This window comes from Anarhichas minor, unplaced genomic scaffold, assembly GCF_050575085.1.
Source record: "Anarhichas minor isolate MPS153535 unplaced genomic scaffold, ASM5057508v1 ptg000040l, whole genome shotgun sequence".
In the NCBI taxonomy this organism is placed as follows: Eukaryota; Metazoa; Chordata; class Actinopteri; order Perciformes; family Anarhichadidae; genus Anarhichas; species Anarhichas minor.
The window spans coordinates 16,483,907-16,496,566 of record NW_027466486.1 but is presented as its reverse complement, the minus strand read 5'-3'; the positions used below and the strand labels follow the sequence as shown (position 1 = coordinate 16,496,566).

The following is a 12,660-nucleotide window of genomic DNA, read 5'->3' as shown; positions in this document are numbered from 1 at the left end:
AATCAGAATTAATCAGATGACGGACTGTAGAGCAATGTGCACAGGTTTCATGTCATCTGGTTTCCTTGGGGCCCATATCATGAGAAACTGACTTTTTCAGTGCTTGTGCACATGCGTTTTGGTATCTGGAGTCGTTACCAACCTGCAAACTGAAAAAAGAAAACCCAGTCAGTTTATCAAAGTTCAATGTGTAATGTTGTAAGGAAGCAGTATGTCCCAATTAAATGATACTACATGCAACAGTATGTGCTTTGTAATGGCAGCTTGTTTTTTATTTTTTATAAAGTATGCCATTTGGAATGCACCTTGAGAAATGCCTTTGCAAAGGTGCACCATATTTTTCTCGCAAGCCAATCAGAGCAGACTGGGTTTTTTCAGGAGGGGGTCTTAAAGAGACAGGTGCTAAAACAGAGTGTTTCAGACGGAGGGTTACTACAGGTATATTCAGACAGACAGTATGACAGACAATGTGTTGTTTAACATTAAAACATGTAAACATGTTCCAGTACAAACCTAAAGTACAAACCCAAAAAGATGAACCTGACAATGAGCATAATGTGTCCCCTTTAAAGTTGTGTTTGACTTGAGATTGTGGTCTGTTTTTGTAAACTCATCATCACTGAAATCAGCCTCTTCACAGCAATGAAAGCAGGATCCACTAAGAGCCCACTGCCACGGCTGTTTGATCTAATCGCATCTTCAGTCCGCTTCACGTCCCTATTTCTTAATGAGGACAGACGGGAAAACTCGAGGAATACTGGTATTCGGGGCACTCGATGGTGGCAGGTTTCAATCCCGTCATAGTAGGCGTAAACATGGAGGAGGTAATTGGTTTCTATCACTGAACTGATCGTGTCATTCTAAGTGACTGGCCTGCGGTGGTTCGCAGCTAATCTGTCAAGCAAACAAGCTCAACTAGTGAGTGTTTTCTCTGCTTCATTGAATATGTGTAATTTTCTTCACGGCTAACTTCTTATGCCAATACTTTGCTATGTATATATACCTCCCTTTTAGCTAGCTTGACAGCATATCATCTCTAACAATCTCTACCTGCTGCTCCCCTGAAGCCACAGCTGTAGCGACGAGTTGAACCAAAAGATCAGCGCTGGCTGGTTATTGTGGGAAATGCAGTTGTTTCTTATCCTTTTAACCTTTAAACATTCATTTCCATCATAGTAAATATCAAACCTAATTGATGGCTTAAGCAAGTAAACTAAATTAAGGTTATTTTGAACGAGGAAGACTTGCTTCACCTGGTTCGGTTAATAAGCTGAGGCTCGGCTACATCTGTCTTAGCATCCTGGCTCTAGTTGTGTGTTATTTATGGTTTCATGCATAGCTCTGGCTTTGTAACGGCAGTCCAGACATTTTGCCCCTGGTGAGCTGGAGCACAGCTTGAAAATCCTCCTAAAGTAGAAGCAAACTAATGAAAAAATGTGATGGGTCATGCAGCCCAAGCCCAAAGGCTGTGGGTGCCATATCTAAGGAGCTCAAGCTGCCAAAAACACAAATCTGGGGTTTTTTCTGCTGCTTGTCTTATATTTTACCCAAGCTGCTCTAATCTCTGATGTGTTGGCCATTCTTTTCTTTTCTGTAGTTCTTTGCTTTGTTTCTAGCTTTCATTCGTCCAGTGAACGCCGACTGAGCGTAATGCTCATCCTGCGCATTCACACCTGGGAGCTGCCCACTGTGATTACCGTCCTTATTCCTGTGCAGCCATGTGCAGCGTCCTGGTGCTTCTGGTTGAGTTTTTGAAGGCGGCGAGAAAGAGACTGTTACTGCTACTTCTTTACTTCCCCAAAAGGGCCAGGGATTTGAACTGGCAACCTTCCAGTTACAAACCTATGTCGATAGGCTATTAGATAGTCCTATTTATTATGAAGCACTTGCCATGTTTGCAAGCAACTGTTTAGGGAGAAAAAAAGTGTCACTTTTATGACAAAATCACTCGGGGCAAAGAGATTACCTCCTCCGCAGCAGCAAGCGATGCCAAATGAGGCTTTTCCCAGCCAAACACAGCCGACACCGCTTAACTCGAAGCTTGATGTGCGTCCATTTGTATTGATGGATGGGGAGCCGAGCAGCGCCCGGCTCATGTCTGTCCTCGCTGTGTGCCAGGAGCGCTGCGAGGTGACCTCCATCACCATCAACGATCAGATAGAGCGCACATCGGATTGTTTCTTTTAACAACGCAGAGCTCAAGGCGCCGTTGGAAATGGCTCGGACTGGAGGAAAGTCTCCCTCGTCCCCCTCGGCACAGATAAGCAGCTCTTAAAGGGTCTCTCACACCAACGCGTTGGGAAGCTGGAAATGCGATTGAATCAGAGTGCTGATACAGCCACTGATAATCCCTGATTTAATTGCTGCATGTTAGATTTGTATATATTTTTTTTACCCTCTGCTTTTGAGGGCAGTGGTGTTGCCATGGTAACGGTGCTGCAAAGTGCAGATGCCCGCTTTCATTTTACAGTTTTTCCCTTTTTTAATTATTAGTGGGCAAACAAAAATAGCCATCACTAAGAGACACGTGGATAGTCATCAAGCATTGTGCTATTGAAAATGTGTGTCTGTTTGCAGGGCAAGCTATTACAGGAAGGGTGGGCGCGCCATGCTGCCAGTGAAATGGATGCCACCAGAAGCCTTCATGGAGGGCATCTTCACATCTAAAACAGACACGTGGTGAGAATCCCTATTCAACAGGCCTCAGTGATAACTGAGCTCACCCTCACTGTGATTTCACACTCAGACATCCCAACCTGCCTCCTTTAACCCCTGATCCATATGCTATTTATTTTTTCCAAATTCCTCGTCTAGTCTCTATCTCATTCTCGTCCTCTGCACTCATCCTTCAAAGCTTCGGCTCTGATGATGTTTTTGAATTTATGGGCTGGTCGTCCTTAGTCTCGCCCTCCCGTCTCTCTCTCCCTGTAACTAATCTGTCCTCTCTCATCATCTGCAGGTCATTTGGGGTTCTGCTGTGGGAGATCTTCTCATTGGGCTACATGCCATATCCAAGTCGCAGTAACCAGGAAGTGTTGGAGTTCGTAACCAACGGTGGAAGAATGGACCCACCGAAAAACTGCCCTGGGCCGGTGTAAGTGCATAGCTGCACACAGATGCCCAATGCATTCATATGCTCCGCACGACCACAAGCAAAAATGTGATCCCATGAGGTCTAAGTAAGCTTCTCCATAACATAGAAAAGATGCTCAGTTGCACGTGACGCATACACAGGATGGGCAAGAAACGCAAAGGCAAAGATGAAAGTGTCTGATGATTGGCTGATATTGACACATCAATGAGTCGTGACCTAGAAGGCATAAGAAAATGTTTTGGGCGATGGCTCTCAGTGCTGTCAATATGGAAACCACATTAACAGTTTTCTTTCATGTCTGCCTCCCAATTTGGAAGAAGTCGTGGGAGGCTGATGGAGAGCTTAAAAAACATTTCCATATATCGCTGTATTTCTCACTCACTGCCTTGCATGCCAACTCTATTTTAAAACATATATGGGCAGACGCACACGCACACTGTTCACACCTGTTGGCCACGGCTTTGCAGCTTACTCATCTCATTTAGCGTCCTGTGTATTTCTCTCTTTGAAATAAATAGGCATGGCCCTGTGGTTCAATTTGAAGTTGCGAATCAGCCTCACAACAGGTGACACTGAGTACTGAAAGCGTTAGCTACAGTTGGAATCATCCTCACAGTTTGTCATCTTCTCTGCATCACCTATTAAACACAATCAGTCAAACTGTTGGGAGCCAATTATTAAGAATATTTTGTCAAGAGAGATAAATCTGGCATTTTTTCATAAAGTATTTTCAGCTTGTGTTTGTCTACCCATTCATGTGTGTCTATAGGTACCGTATAATGACTCAGAGCTGGCAGCATCAGCCTGAAGACAGGCCCAACTTCTCAACTATCCTGGAGAGAATTGACTACTGCTTACAGGTAACTAAAGGAGGAGTCTGCTACAGTTTAAACACTGAACTAGGGCTGAGCTATTTGAAGGAAACTAATGCGCAATATTGCTAGATTTCTATGAATAAAACTCCATGCCTGTACTGGTTGTCTCTAAAAGATAACACAAGTTTGTATTAAGCGTAATCACTTATTTATGCATGAACAAATTGTGTATCACTCCAGAGTTCAACTTTAAAGTACTAAATTTAGTTTTATATTGGTAAAAATATGTATATTTACAACTGAGAAGTTGTGTACAGCCACAAGCCACATGCGTCTGTTCTACCGCGGAAAAAAACCGTGAGGTAAATTACACTGGATTGTCAGACATTTATACAAAACAATACTGGGAAAAATGTCTGAAAAATAATGCCATGCTATCAGCTAATGCTAGATTTATTTTGTTCTTTTTAGATTATTATATATATATTCAAATTGTGGATTTGATTTAATTTCTAACATGAATGACACGACTGATAACACTGAAAAATACAACTCTGATCTCTTGATGGTCTGCCCCATTTCAGGACCCTGATGTGGTGACCATGCCCTTGCCTATAGAGTATGGACCCGTCCCCGAAGAGGAGGAGCGAGTACCCATGCGCCCTGATGACCCCTCAGCTCCAACCGTGCAGATGAATGCCCAGGTGCCTGATGGGGAGGTTCTGCAGCCGCCCCCATCCTATCCTACTGAGGACAACCGGAGAGGTGGGGAGCACATGGTGGAGACCAGCACAGCATCCGAGGCCACAGCACAGACGTCGGCCCAGTCCCAGCCGTACCTCCACCAGCACCAGCAGCCTCACACGCAGACCTCCATCACCATGACCACCACCAACACAGTCACCTCCACAGCCAACTCTACACTCACTGCCAAGGGATCTCACGTCGCCACTGAGCCCAGCCCTGAGGGGGGACACATCAACCTGGCGTTCACCCAGGGCCACGCGACAGAGAAGGAGGGCCACAACGGGAAGAGCAGCAGTCTCTGGAACCCAACATACGGCTCGTGGTTCCTGCAGCAGAGACAACAGCAGCAGCAGCAGCAGCAGCAGAGGCAGGGAGGGGTAGGGGGAGCAGGCGGGAGCGGGGGCAGGGTGCCTGGCGAGGGGCAGGAGCATGTTGGCCGGACTGTGGCTGAGGTGGCGGGGGCGCTGGGTCTCCAGCACCAGCACAAGCAGTTCCAGCAGCAGCAGCAGCAGCAGCAGCAGCAGCAGTTCCAGCAGCAGCATCAGCTCCAGCATCAGCATCAGCTCCAGCAGCAGCATCAGCTCCAGCAGCAGCACCAACTCCAGCTGCTGCACCATCAGCAGCAGCAGCAGGGTCTTTGCAGACCTCTGTTACCCCCACCCCCACCTCCCACTGCCCAATCGCCTCTGCTTTTAGATTCCGCTGCCCTGCCCCCTGTTCCCCTCTACAGACTGAGACGGTTCCCCTGTGGGAACATCGGCTACGGCTACCAAGAGCAGGGCATGCCCCTGGAGGCCGCTCACGGTAACCCCAACCCTCCTCCTCCACCCCAGCAGGGCATCTCCATGTCCTCCTCAGCAGCCCACCAGAGGGGGGCCTCCATTCCCGCCTCAGTGACCCTGGGTCGGTCGGGTATGTCCGAGGACAGCCGTCCACTGCTAGTCACCATGGGGACCGTACAGGACCCCAGGCTGCCCAGGATGGAGGGCCACAACGCCACCGTGCTTTAGCCCGAATGCCTGTACCGCTGGTCTTTTAGTTTTTTCAGGCCCCGTCTTTGATGACTGCGTGTTCGGGACACGTGAGGAAACACTGCGTCAGGACAGAGACGGTTTTACACCACCCCTACCGTCCAGCCATTTTGGTTTCTTCCTCCATTTCTCACTGAAACAGAGCTGAATGAGTCCATCAGGCTTTTCCCACGAGAACCCTGGAGGTGTGTTAACAATCCCCAATGGATGCTGAAGCACATCAGAAAAAAAAGTTAAAATAAAAATAAAAAAAAGCTTTTGGAGGAAAGATGTAGAGTAAAGGCTGGTTTAAAGAGTTTCAAAAAATGTATTTTTTCAATGCTGGAGGGATCACGAGAGTGAGAATCCGATGGAGAGTTTATGGCACAGGAGGACACAAGGACAACTTTCCATCTGCTCGTGACCAGGGGCGAGGACATTTGCCATGTGTTCATTGACAGCTGAGGATGTCTCTGGACTATCCTTATATTTTGCCAAACTTGAGTCACATACTATGGTGACCAGTTTGACTGTAGCAACTGAGAAGTTGTGTGCAGCCACATGTGTCAGTTCTACCACTGAGCCCTCACACACATCCTTTTGGAAAACAACCGTGTGGTGATTAACTTGTATCACACTGATTTTACACTGGATTGCCAGAGACGTTTATACAAAAAAAATACTGGGAAAAATGTGTTTGTTGATGTTTGCTTGCCTGCTTGTTTATTTATTCTTTTGTTTATTTATTATTTGGAAGTAGCTCTGTAAATTATTCATGAACATGCTTCTTCAAATCCAAACAAATTCATCTTACATCAACTGGGTTTCACTTTAGTTTGTTTTTTTAAGATGAATGAATTTGTTTATGGTAAAAAGAAAAATTGAAATGGGAGAGATTGAACAATCCCCCCCAAAATATGATCAACCCTAATTATCCCAAAGGTTTTGTCACAACACTGATGCAGGAAATGAGTTGTGTCCTTTAAGGTGACCATTAAAGTGGAATAGTTGGATAAATAGAGCACTGACGCAGGCTGGGGAGAGTATTCTGACGTTAGAATAGAACAGATCGAACACGAGTCACATGTTACTATTGCTGAAGATGTGCAATCGGTCCCTGGTACTATCGAGTTCACTGCTCCATTCTGTTGAAAGAGTGCACTGTGACAGTGAAGTTGAGGCTTTTTTCTTTTCTTATGGCTTTTTCTGTAACCTTTTAATTCATTTCTTGTTTAAAAAAAAAACAGTTTCTTTCCTCTTTTTGTCTGGATACAGAGACATAGTGGATATTGCTGAATCAATCTTAACCTTCATCTCAAAGCACTCTACATGTTCTATTATAGGATGGCTGTGGAATACAGATGAGTCCGGGTAACAAGTTTGAACGCAAACTGCTTTTCCTCCACATGTGATTGAAGTTTGAGTCTCAGTCCGCTCGTTTTCACACACACGGCGTTACCACTCTGGGTTTAACGTCTGCTTTTTTTCACTATGATGGACGGTTACACACCGTTCATCTTTCAGACAGTGGCATGAGTGGGCGGTGTTGATATTAAGGTTGAATGGCGACGTGTGTCAGGTTTTTTTTTAATGCTTTAGCTTGACTGTATTTGGCAATCCTGTCGGTGTTTCTGCTGTGAAGCGACGACGAGCTGCCGTGATGCTCAGTGACTGATTAAGAGGAATGCATTCCTGTGGGCCAAATCAATGAGTGAGTTAATACTGGCAAAAAGGATTTTGCTTCGTCGCCGGTGTGTTAAACGCATTCATTCTGTGTCCATCCCCTCCACAGCTCATCTCCATTGTTTGATGTAAAAAGACAACCTGAACTGCACCTGTAAATGTTGTAATTATAAAGTATTGTACTATGGCTCTGGTAAAAGCTGTAAATTGCCCTTCAGAAGACATTCGCCAAAATTAATAAATTACTATATAATAACCGCTTTGCATTCGTCTGTCTGCTGAACTCTTTGGGATCGGGGCCAAGTTAATTCGATTAATTGAAATAGGACATTATAATTCGGTGATTACATTTTTAAAAAACGCTCAAACAGACAGAGCGGCTCGTCTAGTATAACATCCCTTAACTGCACACATTAGTCATGTTCATCTTAAAACTGTAACATAATAGAACAGAAATAGGGCTGTAAAATGCAAGATCACATCTTTATTTGCCACGTCTGTATTACTTTGGGACCTGTAGTGTGACGGCAGTAGCTTTAAAGGTTATTGGCAGCACAAACTGTTGTTGACACAAAGTGGTATTGGTGAAAGCTGCTTTAATGGATTTGAGAGGTAGGGCTCATTTAAACAATGATTCTTCTGTGCACCAATTTAAACTAGAGGCATCGTGAACCCAATGTTATAGTAGACCTCGCAGACTAGCGGAGTGTGGTTTAAGATCAGTCAAGTCTCAGTTCATCATCGAGATCCATCTGTCTCTATTTAAGCTCAGCAGACAAACACTTTAAGAGAAGTCTCACACGATTACTAACCGTCTCCTTGTGCCAAAATAAAAACAATATGTTACAAATGAGAAACGGTGACTTGACTAATCAGGATGATTGTAGTCCTGATTTTACACTTTTTATTTTAGAGATGACCAACACCATTGGTGTTTCTCTCTTTACATAAGGGAGCTCACAGGTTACCCAGCATGCCTTCCTGTCCCCTGGGGTTACAGTGGTGTTTGTAAATGTATTCTCTCAGCATGTCTGTCTTCTTTTAGCTAGCCGTGTGTGGCAGATTAAATGGTTTTTGAGAAGCTACCCCGCCGTGCTGCACTGCAGATTTGATTTATTATAGCCTAAGTTTCCCTTTTTAACAGCATGTGTTTCTGCCCTCGACTCTTCCCCTACCAGAAATAAGGTAAGAAATAGCAATCTGTAATAGAAAAGACATGTATCCAACTCCGCAGACAGAACAAACATGATGAGAGAAGATGTATAAAATTAACTGTCGTGATCAATTCATTTTACTAATACAAACACAGTGCCGTGGCTCAAGGAGAACCCGGATTTCTTTGAAAAGGAAAAAGAGAGATGCGAAAGGGGCAAGACGAGAGCACGTCTCTGTAGACATGAGAAAATCAAACTGTGAAATGTCCGGCATCTTTATAAGCACCGACATTCAGTCCGACTAGAGATGGGGGATGATACCAACGCCTGTCTCACTACTGTGAAGAGCAACGTTTGATAGGGAGTGTCAGAGCTTGTGTCGCATGAGGACTACCCCGGCTGTGTTCATAGTCGCATACCGACAGACAATTCATGTCGGACGTAACATTGAGTATTCAGTGCGTTCACATTGTACAGTATTGATTTCGGGAACGTGAGAAAGGTCTTGATGCATACTACATTAGCAAGGATTTCTGAATGTGAGACGTGAGCTTACTGTACATACTCGACTGGCCCACAATGCATTGCGTCTGGGTGCCTCGAGACCGGCTGTCAATCGTGAGAATCCTAAAGCTTATCATTGGTCACGTTTTTATACGTTTACAGGCAAGAAAGTATCCATTTAGATTCCGACTACGTGGTCAGCTTACCCAGAGCCCGTTTGGAGATTTGCCCCCATTGTTTGAGCACACTTCAGAGTGAACAGTCTGCTGCTATGCAGAAGCTGCTAATTGAGTATTTAGTATGCGATTTCTAACACAGCCCAAGTGTAGCTTACTGTATATCGTTACAACAGCTTGTTAAAGCAACAGTGAGAAACTGCACAGCGAAGCCAAACTAAATAACGAAATGCAACGAGTCCTGAACACCAACTCTCCAGAGAGACACACAGCACATAGCTTTTATCCAGTTCCTTACTTTATGTATTCTCACTCCTTACACACGCATCACCACTTCATTTGATGAACGTATAACGTCCATCAAAATAACTGGCAAATAGACGATATTCCTTGAATCCAGAAGACTACAGACAGTAGAAATACCCTTAGTTAGCCTCTTCATTTATTCTTTCTATAATCCATATCTATAAACTAAGATCCGACCCACACTGTAAGAATTTATCATTGCACATGCTTGTCAAATCTGTGTCCGTCTCATAACTAAGAGTCACATTTGAACTTTAACAGTCACATCAAATCGGTCACTTTGTTTGCTTACTACTATCTAAAAAATATTGCAAGAATCAGGAGTATTGTCCAAGGACATCTGGAACTAGCTTGACCATCTGGGTGTCCCCAAAAGTTAGAACAAAATTTAGAGATCATGCAATTATGTTTTGTGGACTTTAATGCAACTGCTTCCATTCTAATCTGCAAGTAGAGAGCTACTGCTCTCCAGCAATACAGTCTCAAGCTGCCCTAAACATACAGATTAGTATTCTGGGGACGAGAAAGAGGAGCACACACCGGAGTCCATGTTCCTCACCGTAGGAGAGAGCGATCCGGCCCCTGGATTAGAGGCATCTTAACATGCAGTGTTTGTTTAGATTCTGGTACAGCCACGACAGCCATGTTTGGGATCTTGCTAATAAGCGGGAGAAGCTTTGAACTGCCTTTTAATAATAAAATCATTTTTAAATCAATATTTTGTGTCAAACCAGTACAGCTCACTTTGGTAAAGTAGTTGTGTAATAAGGAGGATTATGTACAGTGAGCTGGTCATTATTGCACATAAGCCCTGACGGGGTGAATGAGACCCCAGCAGGATTATCCCTGTATTGTAAACATGTCTACATGCAGAGGCTTGTGCAGCTGCCAGGGTGGATTTGCTAGCGATAGCAAACTGTATTCCTTGGGTGCCGACTGTGCCAGTGCTGCTCTCCATCATGTTAAAAAGCAGACGGGAGTCTTTCTACATGGTCTCACTAAGATCATTTGTCTCCCATCAGGGATCGGCAGTACAAAGTGCTGATGGTGCAACTAAGCACTTACCACACACTGACGCAGACTGTCTGAGCTTTGTTTCAGCTCGTGTCTTCAGCTCATTTAATACTACTGAAAACAAACCATTTCAATAAAAGATATCGGGGTTTGGGAATCAAACAGCAAAATGTTATGATATTCAGACAGCAAGCTGCTTTCAGTGTCTCCATTAACAGATACAAGTCATTAAATTAAATAGCACTATGCTTAAGAAATAATAAAACCACTACTCAACAAACTTCATCTCACTGATAACTCATGAACATGAGCTCAAGCTAGCTATTGGAGCTTATTTTCTCTTTTGGCAGCAGCTGCTTCATAACCCGCATGGGGCAATCCATCACTTTCCCCTACGACCACGACGGACTTAGAGGTGCTGACCCTCAATTCCAACATGAGGTTAATGGAGGTCACCAAACATGACCATCTAGTCATTCCACGTATATTAAAGACCAGGGTAAAGCTACAGGAAACAACAACCATCCAAGAACATAACTAGAGACCATCTAGTGGACCACACCAGCCGGGCCCCTTCCTACCTTTTGGTACTTTTGCAGCAACCACACTCCTCTTCCAACTCAGCCTTTATTTTGATCTCAGCTGCACACCTGTGAAGTTTCCTGACTGTATCTTGCACCATTGTGATGCTGTTGCTGTGACAAAATCTGTCTGCAGACACCTGGTAAAGTACTCTTCTGTGGCAGTTCCTGCTCCAGTACTCGTCTCCAGGATCAGATTTTGCCATGATGACTCAGAAGATGAGAACAATACCAGCCCCACGCTGTCACAGCTGGTTATAAAATAAAAAAAATTAAAAAAACATACACTGATGCTAAAACAGATCTATGAGAAGCACAGCCACAGGAAAACAGCCAATCATCTATAAATAAGCAAAAATAAAACCCTTCGTTTGTTTCCATCTTGATATATTTGATCTGCAACTGTTTAAAATATTTATTGAAGTACTGTGGGGATGAAAGCGTTTTCAGAACCACCTAATTGCTCTAAACCTCCTCACAGATGACAGCAGCTGGCACTCAGTGCTCAGCACCTGGGAGGGGTCACACAATGACACTGCAGGAATAAGCGTTGACCCACTGTTCCACGAGCACAAAGGGATCAGCAGCGCCCTCCCTCCTCAGCAGCAGGCACCTTGGTTGTGTTCAGGGGCGAGGTCTGCAGTTCCTCTCCGCTGCTGTGATCAAACCGGTCATACGCTGCGTTCACGTCAGACGGGGACGGACGGTAGCGACGGGAGGGCTTCCCATGCTGACAACTTGCCAGAGTTCATGTCAAGACGGTCGTATGATTACAGAGTTGTGTATATGAAGATTAAAATACTGTGATGATGACATAACTATATGCAATGAATGAGATTTTAATAACATTAAACAACAGACTTTGGCTGATGGATGTTGACATACACAGCACTGTTTTAAAGTATAACATGATAAGACATTACCTTAGAAATACCGGTCTCCCCCCCGCCCATTGCCTCTTCACCCTGGCAGTCTTTACACTGGGTCTCTTTTAACCAAACACAGTTGGACAAATTGTCAGAGAGAGACAAAGTGCTGGCAAACATCACTCAGGAAATGGATTGTGGAGAATGCTCTGCAGCGGTGCCCACCCTGTCCGTCAGCTGTGAAGCGTATGTTCAACTTTACAATCTGCTTCAGATCAGACGGGACCATTATTACTTTCAAGTTGGAAAAGAAAGTATAAGTGATATTTCTGAATAAAGAGATAATTTAGGTAAAGTTTGTCATCTATCTATCTATTGTGTTATTGATGTGTGCTAAAATCATTTTTTTAAATGCTTGTGCATTCAATCAAATCACTTCCTAAAGGAAGCTCCTGGTGCTCAGTGTCGATTAACAGCATTTTGAATGGTTACTTCTTTTATGCCCGATGTTACTGCAGGATTTGTTTCCTCGTTTCCTTTGATGTTTAGTGTTCCATTTCATTCTCACCTCTGAATCAATCTCTAGTTTGGACAAACGCTGCTTCCCTGGATCATTTCCCTCGGTTTGCTTTCTCCTGTTTGGGCTACAAAAAGGAGTAACAATAAGCATAGAAAACAATTTAAAAGCATGCTCTCAAACAACCATTTAT

At 44.2% G+C, this 12,660-nt stretch overlaps 1 protein-coding gene across 1 annotated transcript in view; it reads left to right on the top strand.

The window, feature by feature from the left end:
* alk (ALK receptor tyrosine kinase) overlaps window positions 1-5,666 on the top strand; it is a 369,109-nt gene extending 363,443 nt beyond the window's left edge. Inside the window, exons 26-29 of the mRNA XM_076107773.1 lie at window positions 2,578-2,679; window positions 2,960-3,094; window positions 3,864-3,954; window positions 4,494-5,666. Of these exons, the coding sequence (XP_075963888.1) occupies window positions 2,578-2,679; window positions 2,960-3,094; window positions 3,864-3,954; window positions 4,494-5,666 (1,501 nt within the window). The remainder of the gene's footprint in view (window positions 1-2,577; window positions 2,680-2,959; window positions 3,095-3,863; window positions 3,955-4,493) is intronic.
* Window positions 5,667-12,660: the final 6,994 nt, after the last annotated feature.